The sequence below is a fragment of the Ranitomeya variabilis genome, chromosome 5, assembly GCF_051348905.1.
Source record: "Ranitomeya variabilis isolate aRanVar5 chromosome 5, aRanVar5.hap1, whole genome shotgun sequence".
Classification (NCBI taxonomy): Eukaryota; Metazoa; Chordata; class Amphibia; order Anura; family Dendrobatidae; genus Ranitomeya; species Ranitomeya variabilis.
In genome coordinates this window covers 108250745-108260367 of record NC_135236.1, presented here as the reverse complement: position 1 = coordinate 108260367, position 9623 = coordinate 108250745, and the positions used below count along the sequence as shown (strand labels likewise).

The following is a 9623-nucleotide window of genomic DNA, read 5'->3' as shown; positions in this document are numbered from 1 at the left end:
GGCTGCAGTTCATGAGGACATCCAGCACAGGATAGGTGACATAATTGACGCCTCTCCATTATTAATCTGGCTTAATGTCACCTTACAATAGCAAGGTGACATTAACCCTTCATTACCCCATATCCCACCGCTACACGGGAGTGGGAAGAGAGTGGCCAAGTACCAGAATAGGCGCATCTTTCAGATGTGCCTTTTCTGGGGTGGCTGGGGGCAGATGTTTGTAGCCACGGGGGGCCAATAACCATGGACCCTCTCCTGGCTATTAATATCTGCCGTCAGTCACTGGCTTTACCGCTCTGGCGGAGAAAATTGCGCGGGAGCCCACGCCAATTTTTTCCGCGATTTAACCCTTAAATTTAATAGCTACAGCGCCGAAATTTTGCACATACACACTACTAACATTAGTAGTGTGGAATATGCAAAAAAAAAGGGGGATATGAGATGGTTTACTGTATGTAAACCATGTCTCATATCATGTCGGGTTTAGGCAGGAGAAATGAAAAGCCGGCAATTGAATTACCGGCCTTTCTCTAACACCGCTGCGTATTTCTCGCAATGCACACGCATGGTCCGTGTGTAATCCGATTTTTTCTCGCACCCATAGACTTGCATTGGCGAGTCTCGGCCGAGATACGCTGACAATCGCAGCATGCTGCGATTTCACTCGGATCCTGAATACAGTGGAGAAAATATCGGATGATGGGAGCTGCACCATAGATTAACATTGGGCCGAGTGCTATGCGATTTTTTATCGCATAGCACTCGTCCGTATTACGGTCTAGTGTGACCCCGGCCTAACAAAGAGACTTCTGTGCTGCAGCCGATTTTTCTTTTTGAGAAACTGTATTTCTTAATTCAATCTCTTCACACCTATAAAGAAACACTTGTATCCAAAATGTGATCAGCCATTATTTTTGTTTTATTTATCCATATAAAAAGCATGTAAAAAATACAATTCCTGATAAATAAAAAGTACCTAACATAGCACACACCGATCAAAACACGGACAGTATTCTAATTCATAAAATTAAAAAAATCATCCCAAACAAATCCTTTTTTTTCTCTTGCCATGACAAAGATTATATATGATAGAAGCCATTAAGAAAGCCAACGTGGAATTTATTTATCCAGGACATAATAAATGTAGTAATGACAAATTGGGATCAACTGGATTTCTTTTAGGAACATGGTTGAGGTTCCTGTGCACAACATATGCTTGAGAAAATTACTATTATCATTACAAGTATTTTTTAATATATGTTCCTTTAATGACCAGTACCCACATCCTGAAAATATCGTAACCCAAACACAGCAGCCTCATATATGCCTGTGTGGCTGCGGAAAACGGGTCAACAGACCATTCATCATGGTCCATAATCCAATTACCCCAAGATGTTGGTCATTTATTAGTTCCCATATTCATCTTCCCTGAAAAAAATTCTTAGCATAATGAGAAATATTCACTCTTATGTGTTCCTTTCCAGGCTAGCAAAAAGCAACAAAACATTCAGGTGGAAAATCAGATATATATATATCTCTCTACTATATAATTGTCTAAGGGTACTTCCGTCTTTCTGTCTGTCCTTCTGTCTGTCCGTCTGTCGCCCGCTGCCTGTCATGGCTGCCGCGACCAATCAGCGACGCGCACAGTCCGGAAAAAAATGGCCGCTCCTTACTCCCTGGACTCACTGCCCGGCGCCCGTATACACCCCTCCGGTCACCGCTCGCACAGGGTTAATGCCGGCGGTAATGGACCGCGTTATGCCGCGGGTAACGCACTCCGTTACCGCCGCTATTAACCCTGTGTATCCCCAACTTTGTACTATTGACGCTGCCTATGCGGCATCAATAGTACAAAATGTAATGTTAAAAATAATAAATAAAAAAAAAAACCTGCTATACTCACCCTCTGTAGTCCGCTGAGCCGCTCGCGCCGCCCGCCATCTTCCGTTGCAGGTTGCGGTTGCAAAGATGGTATGGCAGAAGGACCTGCCATGACGTCACGGTCATGTGACCGCGACGTCATCACAAGTCCTGCGCACCTGCACGGAAAGGACCTGACGTGACGTCACGGTCATGTGACCGCTACACGGTCATGTGACCGCGACGTCATCACAGGTCCTGCGCTCAGACCAACCCTGGGACCGGAAGCTGCCGTGGACTACAAGGGGCCCTCAGAAAGGTGAGTATATGTTTATTTTTTAACCTGTGACAAACGTGACTGGCCAATATACTACGTGGCTCTGTGCTGTATACTACTTCGCTGTGCAATATACTACGTGGCTCTGTGCTGTATACTACTTCGCTGTGCAATATACTACGTGGCTCTGTGCTGTATACTACATCACTGGGCAATATACTACGTGACTGGGCAATATACTACGTGACTGGGCAATATACTACGGCGCTGGGCAATATACTACGTGGCTGGGCAATATACTACGTGGCTGAGCAATATACTACGTGGCTGGGCAATATACTACGTGACTGGCCAATATACTACGTGGCTGTGCTGTATACTACTTCGCTGTGCAATATACTACGTGGCTCTGTGCTGTATACTACGTGACTTGGCAATCTACTACGTCACTGGGCAATATACTATGTGGCTGGGCAATATACTATGTAACTGGGCAATATACTACGTGGACATGCATATTCTAGAATACCTGATGCGTTAGAATTGGGCCACCATCTAGTGTATATATATATATATATATATATATATATATATATATATATACACACAGTGGGGCAAAAAAGTATTTAGTCAGTCAGCAATAGTGCAAGTTCCACCACTTAAAAAGATGAGAGGCGTCTGTAATTTACATCATAGGTAGACCTCAACTATGGGAGACAAACTGAGAAAAAAAAATCCAGAAAATCACATTGTCTGTTTTTTTTATCATTTTATTTGCATATTCTGGTGGAAAATAAGTATTTGGTCAGAAACAAAATTTCATCTCAATACTTTGTAATCTATCCTTTGTTGGCAATGACAGAGGTCAAACGTTTTCTGTAAGTCTTCACAAGGTTGCCACACACTGTTGTTGGTATGTTGGCCCATTCCTCCATGCAGATCTCCTCTAGAGCAGTGATGTTTTTGGCTTTTCGCTTGGCAACACGGACTTTCAACTCCCTCCAAAGGTTTTCTATAGGGTTGAGATCTGGAGACTGGCTAGGCCACTCCAGGACCTTGAAATGCTTCTTACGAAGCCACTCCTTCGTTGCCCTGGCGGTGTGCTTTGGATCATTGTCATGTTGAAAGACCCAGCCACGTTTCATCTTCAATGCCCTTGCTGATGGAAGGAGGTTTGCACTCAAAATCTCACGATACATGGCCCCATTCATTCTTTCATGTACCCGGATCAGTCGTCCTGGCTCCTTTGCAGAGAAACAGCCCCAAAGCATGATGTTTCCACCACCATGCTTTACAGTAGGTATGGTGTTTGATGGATGCAACTCAGTATTCTTTTTCCTCCAAACACGACAAGTTGTGTTTCTACCAAACAGTTCCAGTTTGGTTTCATCAGACCATAGGACATTCTCCCAAAACTCCTCTGGATCATCCAAATGCTCTCTAGCAAACTTCAGACGGGCCCGGACATGTACTGGCTTAAGCAGTAGGACACGTCTGGCACTGCAGGATCTGAGTCCATGGTGGCGTAGTGTGTTACTTATGGTAGGCCTTGTTACATTGGTCCCAGCTCTCTGCAGTTCATTCACTAGGTCCCCCCGCGTGGTTCTGGGATTTTTGCTCACCGTTCTTGTGATCATTCTGACCCCACGGGGTGGGATTTTGCGTGGAGCCCCAGATCGAGGGAGATTATCAGTGGTCTTGAATGTCTTCCATTTTCTAATTATTGCTCCCACTGTTGATTTCTTCACTCCAAGCTGGTTGGCTATTGCAGATTCAGTCTTCCCAGCCTGGTGCAGGGCTACAATTTTGTTTCTGGTGTCCTTTGACAGCTCTTTGGTCTTCACCATAGTGGAGTTTGGAGTCAGACTGTTTGAGGGTGTGCACAGGTGTCTTTTTATACTGATAACAAGTTTAAACAGGTGCCATTACTACAGGTAATGAGTGGAGGAAAGAGGAGACTCTTAAAGAAGAAGTTACAGGTCTGTGAGAGCCAGAAATCCTGATTGTTTGTTTCTGACCAAATACTTATTTTCCACCAGAATATGCAAATAAAATGATAAAAAAACAGACAATGTGATTTTCTGGATTTTTTTTTCTCAGTTTGTCTCCCATAGTTGAGGTCTACCTATGATGTAAATTACAGACGCCTCTCATCTTTTTAAGTGGTGGAACTTGCACTATTGCTGACTGACTAAATACTTTTTTGCCCCACTGTATGTATGTATATATATGTATATATATGTATATATATATATATATATATATATATATATATATATATATATATATATATATATATAAATATATATATATATAAATATATATAATAAATATTAGATAGTATGATAAAAAAGCCATAAGGCCACCAAGCTCTACTAGACGAGAGACTGGGTTGCCGACCGTCCAGACAATTCATAACAGTCCTTAAAAATAAGGCCCTTTTGTGCCCTGTTCATAAACAAAATGTAAAGAGTCCATCATTTTTTTGAAGCAGAAGAAACTTAAATTATTTTGATTGTAAATATAAAAATTTAATTACCGGTAAACTGTAAATTTTACAGTTTAGGGTGAATGCAGCCGATGTTCTCAGACCAGGATTATGGGCTGTAGACAGGTATCACTCATCATTATGAGTTATTATGGTTTCTAATGTGTCAGTCAAATTGTTTACTTGCCAGGGTGTGGATGACTTAGTTTCCGCCAAATGATCTATGGAAGGGCAAAATAAATAAAGACGTAAAATAATCTGCCTTAAAGGGTTAAAAATATCTTTGAAGTATAAAAATAAATTCCCATGGTATTAGTGTTAATATCTAGCCGTAGGAAGATGATTGATGTAGGTGTGTAGCTATAAGGGGAGAAGAAGAGGCCCAACCCCTCTCTGCTACATCAGTATTATACTGGGTTTTCGAAAGTATTCACCCCTTTCCCCCACCAGCATTTTTCGTGCTACCTCACAATCTGGAATTTCACTTTTTTTTTGTGTTTGCATCAGTTCATGCAAAGACCATGCCGACAACTGTGAACATTTAGATTTCTTTTCATTGTGAAATAAACAACAAAATAAGGCTACGTTCACATTTGCGGCCAGCGCCGCAGCGTCGGGCGCCGCAGCGGCGCCGCATGCGTCATGCGCCCCTACATTTAACATGGGGGCGCATGGACATGCGGCGCACTTGCGTTTTGCGCCGCATGCGTCGCTGCGGCGCCCGCGTCGGGGCGCAGAGGACGCAGCAAGTTGCATTTTTGCTGCGTCCAAATTCAATGAAAAAAAACGACGCATGCGGCGCAAAACGCAGCGTTGTGCATGCGTTTTGCTGCGTTTTTGTTTGCGTTGTGCGCTGCGGCGCCGACGCTGCGGCGCACAACGCAAATGTGAACGTAGCCTAACTGAAAACTTCAGTGTGCATAACTATTCATCATAACTAGTCAGTACTTTGTAGAGCCTCCTTTTGTGGCATTTACAGCTGCAAGTCACTTTGGATAAGTCTCTATGAGCTTTCCACATCTGGCCACTGGGTTTTTGCCCATTCCTCAATGCAAAACTGTTCCAGTTCCTTCAAATTAGATTGTTTTCTCTGTAAACATTAATCTTCAAGTCTGACCACAAATGCTCAAATCGATCAAGGTCTGGGCTTTAACTAGGCCAGTCCAAAACATTTACACACTTCCACTTAAACCACTCAAGTGTTGCTTTAGCAATATGCTTTAGATCATTGTTTTGTTGGAAGGTGAACCTCTGTCCCAGTATCAAATCACTGACAGACTGAAACTGATTTTGCTCAAGAATATCCCTGTTTTTCGCACCGTCCATCTCCCTCTCTTGGACCACTTTCCCTGTCCCTGCCTCCGATAAACATCCCCACCGAATGATGCTGCCACCACCATGTTTCATTGTGGGTGTGGTGCTTTTGGTGTGATGAGCTGTGTTGGTTTAGTGCCAGCCATAGTGTTCACCTTCATGGCCAAAAAGTTCAATTTTGCTCTCATTTGACCACAGCACCTTCCTCCATACATTTGGGTAGTCTCCCATGTCTTTTGGAAAACTCAAAATGAGCCTTACAATTTTTGTGTAAGTCTAGCTTTTTTCCACCCACTGTTCTGTAAAGGCCACCTCTATGGAGTGTACGGCTTATTGTGGCTGTATGGAGAGATACTCCAGACAGTCTTTTTTTTTTTTTTTTTTATAACCCAACCCTGACTTATACTTCTCAAAAACTTTGTCCCTGACTTGTTTGGAGATCTCCTTGGTCTTCATGGTGGTGTTTGGTTAGTGGTGTCTCTTGCTTAATGGTGTTGCAGCCTCTGTGGCCTTTCCGTAAAGATGTGCATACACTGACAGACCATGTCACACTTAGATCGCACACAGGGGGACTTCCTTTCACTAAGCATGTGACTTATGAAGGTAATTGCTTTCATCAGAAATTTTTAGGGGCTTCATATGTAAATGGGTGACTACATAAGCACATGCCAATTTTTAGCTATCTGATCCTATAAATTTAATTTTTGACTACACTTTTCTCACTTCACCAACTTAGACTATGTGGTGCTGATGCATCGCGCACAAATCAGATCACAAAAATATTTAATCACAGGTTGTAATGTAAAAAAAATAGATAAAAAGCTAAGCTGCGAATACTTTCTAAAGCCATTGTAAGTGGAACGTAGAAGATGGGGGAGTTCAGTGAAAGCACAGCAATTAGGCTCTGAGGCTTTAAGGTTGTCCCTTCTGCCCGCTCCCTTTTTTCAGCAATTGCACCAAGTGTATGTTATAAAGAAGTAAATATAAGAAAGAAGGGCACATGGTTACACCTTACATGAAGTGTGAAACATCTTTAACATTTCAATGTCTAGTTGACCTTGACTTTTCACAGCTAATTCTTGTGTACACCTAAGTGTTCTTCATAGTCCTCACTGCAGTCATTAAAGGGGTTGTCTCTTAACAGATATTAATGGTGTATCTACAGGACAAATCATACATGTCTAATATATGTAAACAGCCACCCGACACCAGTTTAGGGATACCCTGATCTCCTGCTCTAGCTGGTGCCTGACCTGCAGCGAGAGGAGGTATGGCCGCGCATGTGCCCTTGCTGTGGAACTCCCTATAGCAGTTAATGGAGAGAGGTCGAGGATACGCGAGTACCATTCGGCTCTAGGATAGGTGGGCCCTACATCTATTAGATATTTATGGTATACCCTGTTGTCGTGAGGCAACCCCTTTCATTTTTTCTTCCCTTTCATGCTACCGGGACTGGTAGTTGACGAAAGCCACTATAACTAGTAGAGAACAATGTATAACAAAGAGGTCATTATAGCAGTGAGTTGTCGGGAAAGGAAAAAACTAATTTTCCCGAAATAGTGCTGCTTGTTTTCATGATGGGTCACTTGTAGTGATGAGCGAGTATACTCGTTGCGGCAAGGAAAACTAAATCTCCGAGCACTCACAAATACTCAGAGACCACCAGAGCATGCACTAGAAAACCTGAGCAACGAGTATACTTGCTCAGCACTAGTCACTTGCCATTTTTGAAGTCTTCCCAATACGAGTGAATGGATTAGGCTGCAATTATAGATACAACCCGAAGACGGGAGAGGTGACATCAACAAAAAAAATTAAAAACCTTTCTCATGATTCTAGACACATCCCCTTCACGTTTTCAAGAAAACATTAGAAAAAAAGCAGAATATGTGGGAAAAAAACTCCAATGTACTGTCCGTACACCAGTGTCCATATGTAACGATCAGTGTAGAGAAGGTGAACGTTGGCTTCTTATCACATTAATACTAGTGGCTCAGAAAATGCCTTGATGACTTGTCTGCCATAAAGTACTTATGTTCTGTATCTGAGAGCATGCCCCGGGGTCACGCAGATCTGAACAAAGGAGGTTCAGTATTGGTGCCTACAAGACATAGAGGTTCTACAGAAATAAAAAATCATGGCTACTTTGCTTCCAAAAACAGAAGCACCCCTATACTCAGGTTGTGCGTAGTACTGCAGCTCCGCTCCATTCACTTCAATGATCTGAACTGCAATACCAGACACAACCTGGGGACAGACGTGGCACTGTTTTCAGAAGAAAGCAGCCATGTTTTTGTAATTTTAGGCAGCCAAGTTGCAAAAACAGCTGACCCTGAGCAGAACGCGGGCTTCACATAAAATAATAGTTTTGTATGCAAAACAAGTATAAGTTACACTTATTAAAAAAAGGTCTACACTGGAGCACAATGTACGGTCAAGCCCTTGTAACTAAAAACATATGCAAATTATTACACAAAAATGTAAACATTGTACGCAGGCGTCACGGGTATATGGGCATCAAGTTATTGCATTGTGATAATCTTCACTATGCCCTTACCCGGAGCACATTATTACTTTAAGGAGTTTGGTTCTCAAGTGTTGATAAAGGGGTTGTCTGAGATCAAGTGAATGGGGCTGTGCAATACCAGACACAGCCTATAGAGCGGCGCTGTTTCTGAGCATAAAACAAGCAATTGCTTTAAATTCGCAGACAATCCCTTTAAATGTCACTGCCGGATGTGTCTCAGCTATCCGATCCTGAAGGGTTCGCTGAATGATTAGCTTGTCCTTTCATCATCGCTGTCCGTATTGACTGGGATGTAGCCTCCCTCCCGCGGTATGCACAGACAGCAGCCGGCGCCACTCAGGTCAAGCTCCTTGAAGTTAAAGTCTTTTATTTTCAGGCATCTAAAGTCTATTTCATCAAAAGCACAAATGTGTTTGAGTTTTCTCCAGAACACGTAGGACAATACAATGCCTAGAGCCTGTGGCAAAAGAGGGGTGAAAACAGAATGGTTATATATAGAGATACCAGCAAAAGAGTTATCTTGTACATAGAGATGGGTCTGTAACCTGGGATAACGAGACAAATACCGTATTTTCCAGCATATTAGACGTCTGGGCGTATAAGGCGACCCACAACTCTTCCAGTTAAAATATAGAGTTTTGGATATAAGACTTTTTAACCCCAGAAAATCTTCTTAAAAGTTGAGGGTCATCTTATACGCCGGTTGTCATCTTATAGGGCGGGTGCGCCGCATATGGTGGGGGGAGCGGTCCTGATGACGAGGTCAAAACTGAAGGTCAAAGTGGATGCTAGGGCACCTTTATTTCCCACACCGTCTACTTGTATGTGTGTATGGCCCTTTAGGGATTTATCCCCTGTGTGGGGGACTGTTACCTACTTAGATTGTAGGTCTCACTAGAATCCACTTTGTCCTTCAGTTTTTGAGGACTATACCATTTCCTATTTGTCCTCTTGTATCTTTTTTTTACATTCCTTGGTTTACAGATTTTCCTCAGCTGAGGCTAGGGCTCTTATCAACTATTATTTTTGTCCTTTATGATAGCTAATATCCTAAAGAGGCTTAGTCGACATTTTAGCAGGGGTACTAACATATATCAGCTATATCTACCTCTGTAAACAGGGGAGTGCAGTTCTGCCCTCATTGTACCAAACTA

General features: G+C 42.6%; 1 protein-coding gene across 1 annotated transcript in view; it reads right to left on the bottom strand.

Annotated features, from left to right (window-relative positions):
- Positions 1 to 6326: 6326 nt before the first annotated feature.
- The window catches only part of LOC143775229 (tetraspanin-15-like), a 183006-nt gene continuing 179709 nt past the window's right edge, over positions 6327 to 9623 (bottom strand). Inside the window, exon 8 of the mRNA XM_077263109.1 lies at positions 6327 to 8926. Within this exon, the coding sequence (XP_077119224.1) occupies positions 8720 to 8926 (207 nt within the window). The 3' untranslated portion in view covers positions 6327 to 8719. The remainder of the gene's footprint in view (positions 8927 to 9623) is intronic.